Raw genomic sequence first — 15,597 nt, 5'->3', positions numbered from 1 at the left:
CCGTGCCGAAATGGTTATTATTTCTTCTCGAAAACCTACACTCATCATCAAAATAGAGACCATCCCACTTGCATAACCGTTCCCTCTGATACACCACCCCGCCCACCTACTCACCGACTAATCCCTATCACCTACATACATAATGTCTCATCCTAATAAACGCCAGAAGGTCAAAGATGACTATCTTTCATCGTCATCCGTCTCTGCTCTTTCGAAGGTCCGGCTACGACACCAACATGATGCACTACAGGAAACCCTGCGCTCTAGTACTGGACAGGGAAAGAAGACCAAATTTTTCTCGGAATCACCTGAACCGTCTGGCCGATCAATTCCACCTCCTCCGATATCTAAACCATCAAAGCATACTGGCGCAGTGAAAGAATCTTCAACTACCAATGGGGGCATTAGCGAGGTCGAGGCTATAGAGCTTCGTCAAAAGAATGAAAAAGCAAGGAAGAAATTGGAGAGGAAAAAGCGAAGGTTAGCCGATAAGGAACGAGCTGACAAAGAAGCTGAAGATGGCGGGTATTCGTCTTGGAACGGCTTTAGTGACAGCCAGGAGCCCAGGTCGAATACTGCTCCTCCCCGAAAGATCCGCAAAAGGCTCGTTGAAGAGGCAGTCGTGCTGGATAAGCCGGTGAAAGCGTCGAAGGAGGGAAGGAAGCGTCCAAAATCACCTCCTGCCACTAACTCTACCTCAAGAGACACCAAACCTGAACGGCTTACAAAGGAGCGAAAGCGAAAGAGACAGGAGGATATTGACTCTAACAAGCCTTCTCTTAAACAATCGAAGAAGCCACTTACCAAGGGAGAATCACCAGTATTCCCGGCCGTTCCGGAGAGTACTACGGACTTCATGCTGCCCAACTCAATATTAGTACCTCCTGCTGGGCGGAAGAAGCCAACCACTAAAGTAGAATCACCGGTGTTCCCAACCGTTCCAGAGAGCACTACCGATTTCGTGCTACCAAACTCAATATTGGGCCCTCCTGCCGCACGGAAGCCAGCTACCAAAAGAGATTCACCAATATTCCCAGCCATCCCAGGGGGCGAGGGTACGGATTTCATGCTGCCTGAGTCATTGTTAACATCGATCTTGACCCAGAAACCGGCTAAAGCTACTTCTAAGAAGATCGAAAGTGTCTGGGATAGACTTAAGTCGAATCCCAAGGAGTCTTCTACAAATCCGTCTACGGAATCATCGAAAGCATCACTGGGGTCAGGGGATCCTGTATCTGAAAACTCCATGACAACCGCTAGTTCTGGTCCCAAACCATCGTCTGAACTACAAACGATCCCACAGAAGCCTCATCAAGAGGCACCACCTCTATACAAAAACGCTGAGAAGAAGGCGCTATTACAGGACAAGTTAGAGCCCCAACGGGAAGCGCCTTTGCAGAATAAGGCCTATAAAAACCTGCCACCGCAAGACAAAACAGAGGTTCAACAGCAAGCGCCTCTCCAGAATAAGATTAAAAAGAAGGGTTTACCGCGTGAAAAAACAAAGGTTCAACAGGAGGTACCTTTGCAAAATAAAGTCTATAAAAACTTGCCACCACAGGATAAAGTAAAGGCTCAGAAAGAGGTGCCCCTGCAGAATAAAGTTGAGAAGGAGGCCCGGCATGAGGCACCTCTAAAAAACAAGCTCTTTAAGGACGTGCTATCGAGTCATAAAACGAAGTCTGAACAGGAAGTTGGGAACGACTCTACCACGGGTCTAGTCGACCCGCTGACGCCTGCCCCGCCAAAGCCACCCGTCAAATCAAAAGAGCAAATCTCTCGAGAACTCCAGGTGGTCCGCACATCCCTTCCCATCTGGGAATTCCAGGATGAAATCCGCGCCACTATCCGCAAGTCCAATAGTATGGTCCTGGTTGGTGAAACAGGTTCTGGTAAATCCACACAGATAGGTCAATTCCTCCTAAACCAACCCTGTATGTCTAGGATGACTAGTGCAGGCGGGAAAAAATACGGTGGATGCATTGCTATCACCCAACCTCGTCGAGTGGCTGCAATTTCGCTTACGCAGCGTGTTTCTAATGAAATGGGCACTACTCTCGGCAAGGAAGTCGGCTATTGTGTTCGATTCGATAATATGAGCGACCATAGCACGAAAATCCGTTACATAACTGACGGCATGTTGCTTAATGAGATTCTACACGACCCTGAGTTGTCACGTTACTCTGTGATCGTCGTTGATGAAGCTCACGAGCGTAGTGTGTCTACAGATCTTGGAATGGGCCTTCTCAAGGGCATTGTCGAGGCTCGTAGGAAGAAGAAGGTACCTTTGAAGCTAATTGTCATGAGCGCTACCCTAAACGTGGAAAAAATGGCAAGTTATGTTGGTGGGCATCCAGAAACCGGGGAAGTCAGCGAAAAGTTCCCGCCAGCACCTATCTGTCGAATTCCTGGAAAGATATTCCCTGTGGAGGTCTTTTATACGCCAACGTCGATCGATAATTTCCAAACGGCTGCGGCCAAGACAATATTCCAAGTTCACTACCAACAACCATGTCCCGGAGATATCCTCGTTTTTTCTACTGGAAGCGAGGAAATCGAGGAACTGGCATCAATGGTCGAGGAGCTGGCTCTACAGATGGAACCCGACAAGCCCAAGCTGAACGTTATGCGACTATACGCTAGTCTCGACCCCGCAGAACAACAGAGGGTCTTCGTTAGGGGGAATCCTAAGGAACGCAAGGTCATCATTGCAACAAATATCGCTGAAACCTCTGTCACCGTCCCGGGCGTCCGACACGTTATTGACTGTGGAAAAGTAAAAATGAAGCGATTTAGGCACCAGCTTGGTATTGAGTCGCTCCTTGTCACGGACATTTCACAGGCTTCCGCCCAACAACGAAAAGGTCGAGCAGGTCGTGAAGCTCCCGGCACTTGCTACCGACTCTACACTCAAGATTTCTTCAAACAGCTTCAAAAGGACACTGAACCTGAGATTCTCCACTGCGACCTAGCCGGTGCGATGTTAACATTGCTTGCTATTAAATCCGAAAATAGTATGGACACAGTTAATAACTTCCCATTCCTGGATGGTCCTAGCCATCAGAGCAGGGTGAAAGCTTTGACGACATTACATGAACTAGGCGCTATTAACGACAACGGTAACATTAGTGATGTCGGGAAGAAGATGAGCAAATTCCCGCTGCCTCCGGTACAAAGCCGGGTTATTGTAGCTGCAAGCGAGGAAGAGAAGTCCAACCAAAGTAGCGAGGAAAATGTTTTGGTTGATGTTATTGATGTCCTTAGTTGTCTCTCGGTGGATGGAAACATCATATTGCAGCCCGCAAGATGGAAGAAGACCTTGGCGGAGCCGAAGGAAAAATCCGATCCTTTGCTTGCTAAAAAAAAGAAGAGGAGGCATACGGACGAGGAAGACTCGGATGAAGAATTAACGCAAGAGGAGAAGGTGCAGAACAAGCGGATGGATATTGTTCACCCATCCGGAGATCACGTTACATACCTCAATATCCTTCGAAGATATCTCAGCAAGCGCCCAAGCGAACAAAAGAAGTTCTGCCAAGAGTACCAAATTTCATATTCATTAATGCGCAAGGTGGAGAATATTCGCAAGCAGCTTCGGGGGTATTGCCGCCTTGACAAGGTTGGAGACCTACCGAGGGACAGTGAAATGAGGTACGAGAGTGATACCTTGGTGGCAAGATACCCAAGAGTCAGTGCGGAGCAAACTGAAAAGATCTTGAGGTGTTTTATGAAGGGCGTTGGGGTTGAAAACATCGCCAAGAGGACCAACGGTCGGAACTACAGAACATTGACATCGACCGGAAATGTGGCTTCCGGGGTAGATATGTCGGTCCATCCGAGCAGTTGTTTGATGTGGGAGAGCATCGAACGTGAAGTCAAGCGGTCAAAGAAAGACATTTGGAGCGAGGGCGGGCACGACCGGGAACAGAGCAAGATAGCTCGAGAGGCAGCCAAAAGGAAAGAAGCATTTGGAGAGGCGGTGATGTACCAAGATGTTGTTTGGACGAGCAAGGCGTTTATGAAATGTGTGAGCAAGATTAAGTTGGAGTGGACGGCTGAGGTCTTTGAGGGCCTCACCTTATTTGCTCAGTAAGGTCCGTTCAGTCTTCCAGAAGACTTGCGGGTTCGACATGTGGTGGATGCATTTATGATACTCCAAACACCGAATAGAAGATAGAGGGGGTTTGGAAACAGATAATATCTGTATGTAGGTTGTTGGTATTCATACAGCGACTACAAGAATTACATAGCGAACCAAATGCCTTTTAGAGCATGAAAATACATGTATATTATTACGACGGTGATGAAGAATCAAATATGGTGTCCTTATCTGAGAACGGTCGGCAAAGCGACGTCGCGTCGGTGATATCGATCAATGTTGAAAGCATGTTGCATGTTGTAAGTTGCACATCAAAAAGGCGGTGCATTTTTGGCCTGTCAACCTCTGAGCCCGGGCCAATTCTGTCTCCGATTAATTGCGACGCATAAGAGAACGCGACGACGAGCACCATTCTGACTAGCTACCCCAAACTCCGACCCGGTCTAATATATATATATATATATAACTAGTAGTTGCAAGTCGCAAGAATAGTAGGTCGGCGTTGGTATTGAAGCTACATCAAAGCGAGATGGCCTCATTCAACAAGCTTCCATTCGAACTACACCACAATATCGTCCAGTACCTCGACAATGATTCTGCCAAATCACTTCGATTAGCATACCCAACCCCAAAAATCATTGCAACCACCGGCGCCACTGTTTTCAAAACGCTGGTACTCCGTCTCGGGAATCACAAGAATAGTCGAACCAAACTCGATAATCTTCGTTCCTGTCTGCTGACAGAAAATAATGAAATCGACTTGAGTACTGACGGGACTTTGACACACGTTCGAACCCTTGTGGTAGATACGAGATATCCCTTTGTGGTGACAGATGAATTTACTTGGACACGGTCAAAATGGCGGACGTCCGGTCACTTGAATATGCCTAGTAACTCCCGTTGTTTGGCGGATTGTGCCGAAATTGTACCCGACGAGGAGCTTAATTCCTTTTTGGACCTCTTCACAAAGGTCATTTCTACGATCTCTAGCCGTTTAAAATTATTAAGGTAAACGAATCATTGATTGTCGAGTTAACTTTCTTTCGTTTCCTTCAAGGAATATTAACTTAATGCAATATCTATTTAGATGGCAAACCTCAGACCTATTACCTTTCCCTGTCTACGATCAAATCGCAAAGCTCCTCTTCTCTCCTATGTTATTAACACAAAAGAAATATGAATTTACGGTATCGCACACCTTCGCCGCTCCCTACGCCCTAACACAGTATCTTAAACCACTGTCAAGCTGCGATCGACTTGAAATCATCGGGGCAAGTACAAAGAGTACTGAGGAAGAGATCGATCGCATCGACATGGCTGCTGTGGCCGAGTTAATATCCAGATGCCACGAACTAAAGAGTTTCAGTTATACGTACCAAACTTGGGTAGACGCCGATTGTTTCGACACCCTATGGGGGGCAATCAACAACCTCGAAACCCTTGAGGAACTACAACTCCACACCAGCGAAAACATGATCGGCTCCGTAAAACCCAACCTCTCAAAGTTGAAACGATTAAAGAGAATTTCTTTCGACTGTTCAGAATATATATATTACGTATTGGATGGTCATCCTGTCTATGCTGTATTTGATTCCCTCGTGACTACTGGAATCGATGGAATAACGAAGTTTGCAGTCGGGGTCTATACGAACAATATTCAAAAGGTATTATTGCAGCAGAAGGCCATAACTGACTTAAAGTTACATGTTTCGAGCAAATCGGATATCCTAAGAATTTTTGCAGTCATAATACCCACCGTGGCGGGGACTTTACGTTGCTTTCGAATTTCTGGCGTGGTAGAAGGGCAACCATGGGGTTGGTCAGACAAGAGAACCGATGGGAGAGGACTTCTAGAATGCAAAAAGCTACAGGAGATCGAATTCCCATTTATAGAACGCAATTTTCTTCTAACAGGGGAGGGAACAGTTATCAACAGCTTACCTACCTTAATCAACGATTTTGTACGAAGCTGCCCAGAGTTGATAAGGATTCATACCGGCAGTATCGCAGCAGATTATAATGTTGCGTCCTCACTGATTAATGTCTTGACGGATTTTAGATCTATGGATAAAATTTTTAAAGGGAGGGATATTGAGATTATGCTTAGGCAGCACACAGAAGGAGAATGGGGTAGTTCGAGGTGTAGGACGAGGTTTCCTCGCTCTGGGAATGAAGAAGATTTGGTGGGGGTTTTCGATTATTATATTCATAGATGGAGGCTTCGAGAAGAGACAGCGGATGATGGAGAAGAGAAGGTCTACAGGTTTGAGAGGGTCGAAGACAAGTGCTGGATGCGAAATGAATGCTGGGAGGAAGATTAAAATTTCATATAGTATACATCATAGCCTCTCTACCGCCTTCATGAAGACACAAATTAACAAGGCCACTGCTATCCCGAGATAAGTAGAGAGCTACCTTTACCCTCAAAACCCAATCAAGATCTTAAAACAAGCTACTTGCTCATTTGACTCGCTAGCATTACTATAATAGATCGAGATTGATCATCCCTAGCTTACATGCATGGCTATCGGCATAAAAGTGGCTTCCAGAACCAGTATTAACTCACACGCGCACCTGTCAAACCAGCTGAGTAGAGATATCTACTCGTAAAGTATAGTATTTGGTCTAACTTTGCACTCACTAATCCCAGTATACTGGTATTATTCTTTACAGCCCGTTGAATGTAGAGCACGCGACATATTTTATGACAGCTATCGCAAGGCCGGCAGACAAGAATACTATAGCTTAGTACTAGCACTATCGACCCTCTTTGAGCCAAGCCTTGGGCATTCTCCACTATTAACAACATGATCAGATTATATAAAGTCCATAAGTACATTCCTCGATCCTTAGCTCTAGAATTTTGTAATATTCAACTTGTTTGATCATGAGGTTTATGGACCGGCTGGTCTCTCGACTCGAGGAGGTCATCTGTGGTTGGTCAGGAGGGCAGGACAACGCAAAAAATACAACATCCTGAGACGGCCACCGGTCATTCCATGAACAAACCGAAAACGTGGAGATATCACAAAGATGATAAGATATCACTTGGGCAGTATTTCTGACCGTTCATGTTACGTATAGGGTCTAAGGTTATTTAAGTCAGGTCAGCCCCCAGGTGTGAAAGACTCTTTTTCCTGCCACTCACACGAGTAACACAGCATCATATCCTTTTATTTCGATTTTCCATAAACGTCTTATAACAGTCTTATACCCTGTATTCCAAGTTTCTTTCTTTTTAGAAAAAATCTTTCAATATGGCTCCTAAAGGCGAAAGAGTTAGAGTTTTTCTTAGAGATCGAGTCTTTTATTTGAAACGCTGGTATCATCGTGTGGTCAGAAAGAAGGTCACCACCGAGGTTGAACCCCACGATTAAATCATCTTATATATGCCCGACAGGTATACACTTCGACGCCTCTGGTTGAAGAAACGGGAGGTTACCTACTTCAGCTTCCCAGAATTCCTTGACCGAAGTGCGACAACAGACAAACCAAGACGCCTTCGTCGAGCCCGTTCTCTTCAACCAGCAGACTTCGAACCTATCGATCATGAAAATTATACACACTACACCACCACCGATAACAGCAACAATACTTTCGTTTCCAAATACCGTTCTTTTCTTCCTTTTTCTTCTCATCGCACTAGTTCCTAGTTTTAGTCTCGCAGACCGTGGTTATGACGATGAAGTGGTTGCCTCAGACCCGGAGCGCATTGTGCGAGAATCTGCCCCATTATGGCTCCTACCTCAGGGAACATGCATTCCCGACTCCGCCGTCGACAAGGACGGAGTACAAAATAATGGAACTGATACCGACCTTTGCCGGCTCTACGGTTCTCTCGATACTGGTTGCCCCGATCAAGCTCCTTTCGACGGGCCTTACACCAAATCAACCGCTTTCCCAACATACTACCATTTCAGATACTGTCCCAACGTAAATCAAATCAGGATCCTTTATGATATGTACTATCCTAAGGATACAGGTCACAGACATGATTGGGAATGGGCGGTCGTTACCTTCAAACAAAATATTATCACCGACTGGCGCTGGCACCGTGAACAGCTCATCCTTCAAAATGAAGGGACTAACAGCGTTTTCCCATGGGCTGATATTCCCGAAGCTTACTCCGAAGGTGATAACTTCCGCAATAACGCAGGTCCTAACGGTGATCACCCAAAGCTCTATGTTGGAAAGTTTCATCATTCTGTGCATACGGACCCTTACACTTCCATATTTTCAAAGTATAAATGTGCTTTTAATGCAGCACCGGTGTATGGGAATTGGGATTATAGAGACTCTGACTACTATTTTCCCGCGCAAGAATGGTTAGTAAACGGTGATTCGATCCGGAAGGACTGGACTTGGGGGACGTCGGATAGCCCACCGCCTGCTTTCTTTAGCGATGGGGGTTATGACATTTGTTATTTGAGGGTTGATGCTACTTCTTAATGCCCATTTCTTTCCTTACCCCCCCTCCTTTCACTCTTTACCTAGTCTCCTTTGTACACGGTTTTTTTTTATGTTGCTGACTGCATTTATCTTGGCGTATGTGGAGATTTAATGGAGTTTTCTTTTTTTTTTTCTCTTTCCTTTCTTCTTTTCGCATAGTTTCAAGTATAAGGCACTGGCGTTTTCATCCCTTCTTAGTTAGGTTCTACACTATCCTTCCTGTTCTTTGATATCATTGCACCCAGTCATTCTTAATATTTGTTGATAATACACCAATATACCCCCCCTATACCCATAGAAAAACCTCTGGTCTTCATAAATTACAATCGTATTCCCATAGATGTGCCATGTAAGTCTCTAGAGTTAATTGATAAGCCGTGTTGATGGATGACTTCTCCAAAGCCACTGAACACCTGATGCCGCAAACAGTGTGATATAAGCACCTGATATACCCCGGGAAAATATCCGCAAATCTAACGACCCCGACAAGATCAAGCATACTGCTGTCTCCCCACATCCTTAACATACCAACTCCCCTTTTTACCATCCCACTCTTGTTCATACTGCTGTATCCGACCGTGACTTCCAGGCAACGCACCTGGACTTTCATTAGCAAAATTGCAACACGATGTTACTGGTTATCTGTAGACACAAAACATACCTCCAGCACCCCAAGCCAAATAATCTAGCGGTTTAATAGCTCCTTTATCTCTAGCAAAAGCTAGCGCTTTGTCTTTGGCGTCTGTAACTTCATTCTTGTAGTACCACATGAAAAGTCGAACTGCGAGGTTTGAGGGTAGTCCTCCAGTGAAGTATAGGGCTGTCAAGAGGCCGCTGACTACCCCTGCTATCGACTTTTTGATCAGATAGCCAACAAATTGGATAGGTAGAGCGGGAATAGATGACCCCCGCAAGATTCCAAAAGATGTGAATGATTGGTGGATTGTATATTCCGGGCTCTATTTTTTTTTTTTTAGCTATTAGCTTCTCGAAGTGTAGATTCCGCCTTCGGTTCGGAGAGCACCTACCACAACCAATATCTTGTCATATTCATCCGTCACCACAAATCTATAAAATCCATCCTGTGTCGTCAAAGGAATGTGCACGCTAACATGTGTAACCGCATCAAACCTTCTTGTATTCGCATTCGATATCTCTTGCTCTGCAGCTGCAGCACTTAAATCAAATCCCACGACATCCTTACAAAACGACTTCGAAGGAGAAACCTCAGTCCCATCAGCAGCGGTATACACGATCTTCCCACCAGATGAAAAGCTCTTCAACTCAACGTCTGGAGTAACATCCTTCCAGCTATTCTTCTTCGCTCTTTTCCCAGTCCAACTGGCAGAGTTCCAGCCGAAGAATCCATCAATCCATCCTTTTCTCATACGATAGACTTTGAATTTTGGAGGTAAGCCTTCACCCGTAGGATGGAATATTGGGAAATCGACTGAGGAATGCAGGAGGGTGTAGCGATCTCGTAGTCCCTGACGGACTATCGCGTAATTCGGGGTGACGGTTATAGCGGAACCGATGTAAACATCTTTGGAGTATCTGGCTGTAAACTGTGCCGTTCGGTAAATTAAACGGGCTGTTCGGGCTATTGCTTTCGGCAAGAGAGATATAACAGAGCCGCTCGTGCTTGAGGGCTGGCTTTGAGCGGTGGGTGGTGCTGTGCTATCGGACATGATTGTTGATGTTGGTGTATTTGGTGGAGGACTATAGATTTGCAATATTATTGAAGAAAAGGGAGCGGGTTTATAGATTTTATGTTCACAGATCAAATTTCTAGTTAATGCCTGGGTACGCTAATTATAATGATTATTACGTTAAACATCGCGAACGGTTTGTGTGACGTCATGGGAATCTGCGCGACGACATCATTCTACGGAAAGAGCCGAAAGAGAAAATACAACATCAACACACCGTAACCAATCACCCTATTTTATCATAGCTTCCAAAATTTACGATATATCTTACGTACTAGTCTCGTATTGGTATCTTAAGGTAAGCCAAGTGTAAAAGCCGACAGTAATACTTGCCGCTATGGTAGCATGCAGTAACTAGAGTAAATTGGTAGTAATAATAGCTTTTAGTCTTCAATTTCTATGGGCTCCATTTTCGAACCTTTGCTGCTAGATGCTGCCACAGCGTCCTTAATATCCGGCAAGGCACCTTTAGAAGGTTCCATCTGACTTCCACTACAAGTCAGTGCACTCATCTCATCCCTCAAAGCTTTCAGGTCGATGTCGTCGTCCTGTAGTTTCACCAACTCTTCCCCTTCCTCCTCAACATCAGCATCAACTTCTACATCTTCCTCTTCCTCTTCCTCTTCGTCCTTTTTGGTTGCGTCCTCTTTCTTTTGAGTTTCAAATCTTTTTAGAGCGGCCTCGGCTCTTAGATCTCTTCCCCTAGCACTGGCCGCCACCCTTGGTTTTCCTTTCGTTTTTTTTCCTTTCTCTAACTTCTGCCGTAGGTCATCATCACCTCCGACAGCATTCCCTTCCAAACTACCAAACTTCTTGACTATTCTCTTCTTCTTCTGCTCCTGATAGTCTACCTTCTTTCTCTTCTTTTTGGCGCGTCTATAGACGCCGCCGCACAGGTCTGCTGGTAGGTCCTCTTCAGGGATTTGGCGGTCATTCGTTAAGTTGACCGACGGGTCAAGAGAGTTGCCTTTACCCCAGAAACCCTCCCCTGTGTATCCCTTACGTTTCAGTTCCTCAAGTTCGGCGACATACCTGAGTCTGACTGCATGGAATCGACGGGAGTGGTTCTGTTGTTTTCCACCGCATGAGTTCACGCGCATTTCATAACCACTTTAAGTTTGTGTGTACATACCATCTCCGTGCTGTTTTAAAGATAAAGATATCACTTAGAACTAATGCTCCTATCATCTTAGGGCAATTTCTGGGGACTTACTTGTGGGCAAGTTCGTGTAACATTACAGACTGTATCATGCTGATTGGTAACCACGAACCATTGCGGTTTTTGAGGACCAACTGTATAACTTCCCCAGCGTTGAAGTTACGACCCCAAAATTCTTTATTCGGTGGGAATTCTTCGAGCCTGCGTACATTAATGTTAGCAGGGACAGACTTAAAATGGTATGCACATAAACGAGGTCTGTGTACATACTTCATCACAATGATGTTGTGCTTCTTCATTATCTAGTTCTCAATATTAGCGACGAATGCTAAACTCGAACAATTAACTTCTCATCAAGGAAACCTACCGGATATACTATCGCAGCCACCCGTTCAAGTATATTCATCGCAATCTATGAATTCGTATTATTTATTTTTGTTAGCTCTTCAATCGCCGATGCCATGGACACGCCGTTCATATTGGCTGTTTCGTTTGTCAGCACTAGCTTGGAAGGCAACACTTTAGTTTGCCAGCCATATTTCTCACCTCATGGTCGGGCCCCTTCAGCGGTTCGATGAAGTTAATGTTCTTGTTCGGGCGTTGGACCCGTTCGTTCAAACCTGTTCGCGATGTGAGCCAAAGCATTGAAATGTGTAGATCTGCAGGTTAGATCTTATGCAGCATCGTGGTGTTGATCTGGGCTTGCAAAGACTTACGTTCAAATCCGAGTGGCATCTTGAATCAACTGCCGGAGTCTTGCCCACGATAGAGTCAAGATCAAAAGATCTGATGAAGTTCCCGTTGGTACAGTGGAGTACTAGTTGAAAGTGTTTGGTAAGTCTCATCTTCTGGTGCGCGTGCACGTGGGCAAGTTAAGTTCGACACGAGATCACGTGCACGGCATGTATCAATTAATTACTCAACTAGATTAGGCAGCAGTCGAGAGTGCAGTGCAGCTAGTCGGCATAATGCGGGTCAACAGCAATTATAATAAGCTCGAGCTCCAGCAGCTTGTAGATATACGCCAATTAAATTAATAAACATCGAAAAGGCTTATTCTCCCCCAATCTTAATTATAACCTCTGAAGTTGATATTATAGATTCTTGGCTAGGCCAGACTAGGTCCTGAGGCATCGAAACCGACTGCAGCCGAAGCTATTAGCTATATTAGACAAACAGCTCCGGTTGTGCGAATTGCAGAAGCAAGATGCCGAACCCTTTCTCTGTCAGTGAAGCCCAATTCTCGGATTTACTTACACAAATCCATGATATTATAACAAAATACTACATTTCAAACCCACCAAAAGAAATACGTCCGTCGAAAGACGTTCTTCAAACGACAATCCAAGCAGAACCACCAACGGCCCTTCAGAAAGAGCCACTGGGAACCTATGCAACCATTCAGAACCTTCTCAACGACCTCCTCCCAGGAATTTTCGTCCAATCTTCTCCACATTTCTATGGGTTCGTTACAGGCGGTGCGCTCCCTCCAGCGCTGCTGGCAGACTTTTTGGTTACAATGTTAGATTTGGACGTAATGGTTCACCTCCCTAAAGACAGCATCCATACAACTATAGAGCGGCATACAATTTACCTCTTGTGCGATTTGTTCCAGCTCCCAAGGTCCTTTGCTCCGGGTAGTACCATCACCACAGGCGCTACGGGGAGTAACATTGTAGGGCTTGCTTGTGGTCGTGAGTGGTTATTCTCAAGAGATGACCCCAGCTACAGTATTGCAAAGATTGGCTATTTGCAAGCCGCTATAAAATCTGGAGTTCACAATGGCATTAAAATCATTGTATCAAAGCCGCATTCTTCAATTGCCAAAGCAGCGTCAATATTAGGATTAGGATCGGAAAATCTGATAAATCTTCCTGCCTCGGAAGCAGAGCCTTGGAATATGGACTTTGAGCGCCTTGAGAGTCTTCTGGCGAAACAGCAGGAGGACAAGGTAAGGTATATTGTAGTTGGGCAGCTTGGAGAAGTCAACACTGGTCGTTTTATGAGTAACGTGCCACGTCTCCGAGAGTTGTGTACGAAATATGGAGCTTGGCTCCACGTCGATGCAGCATTTGGATTACCAGTTCGTTGTGTTAATGTATATGATGAAGGAACGGAGGGACTGGCAGACTGGAATAGAATTTATAACTGGTGCTCTGGCGTCGAGCTTGCGGATAGTATAACATCGGACGGCCACAAACTGGTCAACGTGTAAGTTGCCATCTATCCCCTTGGCCTCCTGACCAACGAAGTATCTAACCTTTCTAAAAGACCATACGACGCTGGGTTATTCTTCTCGCGACATCCGGATGTGCTGCAGCGAGTTTTCGAGAACCCAGGAGCTGCATATCTTGCCACGTCAGGAGTAGATATTGTTGCGCCTTGTGTGAGTGCGGCTCTGGGTTATTTTAACCTTTGACTTTGCAGACTAATGCATAAACCATAGAACGTCAATATCGAGAACTCGCGGCGCTTCCGAGCTCTTCCAATATACGCGGCCTTGAAGGCACTCGGCAAATCCGGATACAGCGCTTTAATCCGAAGGCTGATCTTGCATGCTAGAATGATCGCAAGGATTATAAAAGATGAACTTTATCAATATTATGAGCTGATATTCCCAAATATCGATGACCTGTTTATGGTGGTGTTATTTAGGGCTAAAGACGACACTTTGAACGAGGTTTTGGCAGAGCAGATAAATGCTACTGGGAAGATATGGGTCAGTGGTACCTCATGGGGAGGTTCCAAAGCTGTGAGAATTGCTGCGGCGAATTGGAGAGTGAACCTTGAGGAAGATGGATTCGGGGGAGTAGCCATTGTTCGGGATGTACTGAAAAAAGTTGCTAGTTTCAATAGTAGCTAGATATTCTTCTGGTACCAAGTTTTTTCAACGGCCTGCATCAATTTTGCCTCCAAAGTCGATAAGGCGGATCCTCATCGCATCCTTGGGATGCAAAGTAGCTACAAAGGATCTGACCAAGTAGCGAGATGCAGCCGACTCCCGAGTCAACTTCGTGTATGCATGGGGATCATCATTTAGCATCGTGTTGACCAATTTCTTCTCGCAATATTAGTATATGTAGCGTAAGCGGACATTGACTCCTGACATACCTCAATGAGCTCCAAGAGTTCCTCTCCTGCCTTCTCTTCAGGACTGATTGTGACGCCCTCATCGTCGCCCCATATTTCATCAAGCCGTTTTTGGCCCCTTTCCTTAGCCTTCACAGCCTTAGTTCTCCTCCCAGTTTTTCCTGCCTCTGCTTCTATATCTAGATAGTTCTTCAACTCAGAAACATTGATTTTACTCCCAATAACCGGCCCACCGGCTTCCTCTACCGCAATAGCAGCTCCAAGTTTCTCCTTCACAAACTTCTGAAGTTCTTTCGTAAGTCTAGCACTTGTTCGCCTCATCTCGTTGACTTCCTTTTCATAAGCTTCGATCTCTTTCTTTTCCCTCCTCTTAGAAGGTTCAGGTAAGCGATCGATTCCCTCAAGCTCATAAATCTTTCTATCCAGCTCCTTCTCAATCTCTTGGGCAGTAGCAACCCATCCTCGTTCCCGTCTAACCATTTTCTTCATCTCCTCAATTTTTCGCTCCGTATCCGTGACCCCTTTCCTATTCGCTTCGATAACCTTTAACACATTGCGCAAAGTGAGTAAAGTATTAGTCCCGCTATCGTCATCTGGTAGCCACGGTAATTCGTTGAAGTAGCTTTGGGATCCATCTTTCAAAGCGATTGTCTTTGCAAGGGTGATCTTTTCCCGGGTAGCTTCCTCTCGCTTGTGTAGTCTCTCAATTTGGGATTTGAGGCCTCGAATCGCGTCTTCCTGCTTCCGAATGAGTTGGTCTAAAGCTCTGGTGTCTTGCCGAACAGTTTTTCGATGTTGGTCTTCTGCGGAAGCAACAGTATCTTGGGCACTTTGGTCCGGTTTGGGGTAATTGTTTATGGATGAGGCATGGAGGTATGACGTATAAGTCAGAGTCTGGAGCCGGGCGACTACAGCTCGAGATACCGGAAATTCGTAATCCATAATATAATGACAGGTTACGTAGGTTTCAATGGGAATCCGAACTAGTCACAGTCGCGCGGTTGCAATTGCAAGTTGAGTTCCACGAACGCGACTTTCAATTATATGGTTGGTAGACGTGTTGGATATTTTGCGTGCAACACATTGGGGTT

General features: G+C 45.4%; 7 protein-coding genes across 7 annotated transcripts; 4 read left to right on the top strand and 3 right to left on the bottom strand.

Moving 5' to 3' along the window:
* Positions 1-142: 142 nt before the first annotated feature.
* AOL_s00083g70 (uncharacterized protein) lies at positions 143-4,093 on the top strand (the record flags this gene model as incomplete). The annotated part of the gene is made up of 1 exon (XM_011125249.1): positions 143-4,093. One exon carries the CDS (start codon positions 143-145, stop codon positions 4,091-4,093), a length of 3,951 nt encoding a protein of 1,316 aa, XP_011123551.1.
* Positions 4,094-4,628: 535 nt separating this feature from the next.
* AOL_s00083g69 (uncharacterized protein) lies at positions 4,629-6,420 on the top strand (the record flags this gene model as incomplete). The annotated part of the gene is made up of 2 exons (XM_011125248.1): positions 4,629-5,107; positions 5,187-6,420. 2 exons carry the CDS (start codon positions 4,629-4,631, stop codon positions 6,418-6,420), a joined length of 1,713 nt encoding a protein of 570 aa, XP_011123550.1.
* A 1,228-nt stretch (positions 6,421-7,648) lies between these two features.
* On the top strand, positions 7,649-8,548 carry AOL_s00083g68 (uncharacterized protein; the record flags this gene model as incomplete). The annotated part of the gene is made up of 1 exon (XM_011125247.1): positions 7,649-8,548. One exon carries the CDS (start codon positions 7,649-7,651, stop codon positions 8,546-8,548), a length of 900 nt encoding a protein of 299 aa, XP_011123549.1.
* A 491-nt stretch (positions 8,549-9,039) lies between these two features.
* On the bottom strand, positions 9,040-10,236 carry AOL_s00083g67 (uncharacterized protein; the record flags this gene model as incomplete). The annotated part of the gene is made up of 3 exons (XM_011125246.1): positions 9,040-9,146; positions 9,210-9,507; positions 9,577-10,236. The coding sequence occupies 3 exons, from the start codon at positions 10,234-10,236 to the stop codon at positions 9,040-9,042; spliced, it is 1,065 nt and encodes a 354-aa protein (XP_011123548.1).
* Positions 10,237-10,640: 404 nt separating this feature from the next.
* Positions 10,641-12,061, bottom strand: AOL_s00083g66 (uncharacterized protein; the record flags this gene model as incomplete). The annotated part of the gene is made up of 6 exons (XM_011125245.1): positions 10,641-11,324; positions 11,390-11,399; positions 11,471-11,617; positions 11,687-11,718; positions 11,784-11,828; positions 11,963-12,061. 6 exons carry the CDS (start codon positions 12,059-12,061, stop codon positions 10,641-10,643), a joined length of 1,017 nt encoding a protein of 338 aa, XP_011123547.1.
* A 562-nt stretch (positions 12,062-12,623) lies between these two features.
* On the top strand, positions 12,624-14,279 carry AOL_s00083g65 (uncharacterized protein; the record flags this gene model as incomplete). Its single annotated transcript, XM_011125244.1, has 3 exons — positions 12,624-13,627; positions 13,688-13,802; positions 13,863-14,279. The coding sequence occupies 3 exons, from the start codon at positions 12,624-12,626 to the stop codon at positions 14,277-14,279; spliced, it is 1,536 nt and encodes a 511-aa protein (XP_011123546.1).
* Positions 14,280-14,303: 24 nt separating this feature from the next.
* Positions 14,304-15,448, bottom strand: AOL_s00083g64 (uncharacterized protein; the record flags this gene model as incomplete). The annotated part of the gene is made up of 2 exons (XM_011125243.1): positions 14,304-14,474; positions 14,528-15,448. 2 exons carry the CDS (start codon positions 15,446-15,448, stop codon positions 14,304-14,306), a joined length of 1,092 nt encoding a protein of 363 aa, XP_011123545.1.
* Positions 15,449-15,597: the final 149 nt, after the last annotated feature.

Source organism: Orbilia oligospora, assembly GCF_000225545.1.
Source record: "Orbilia oligospora ATCC 24927 unplaced genomic scaffold scaffold00083, whole genome shotgun sequence".
Classification (NCBI taxonomy): Eukaryota; Fungi; Ascomycota; class Orbiliomycetes; order Orbiliales; family Orbiliaceae; genus Orbilia; species Orbilia oligospora.
The sequence above is the reverse complement of the archived record's forward strand: the minus strand, read 5'-3'. Positions and strand labels throughout refer to the sequence as shown.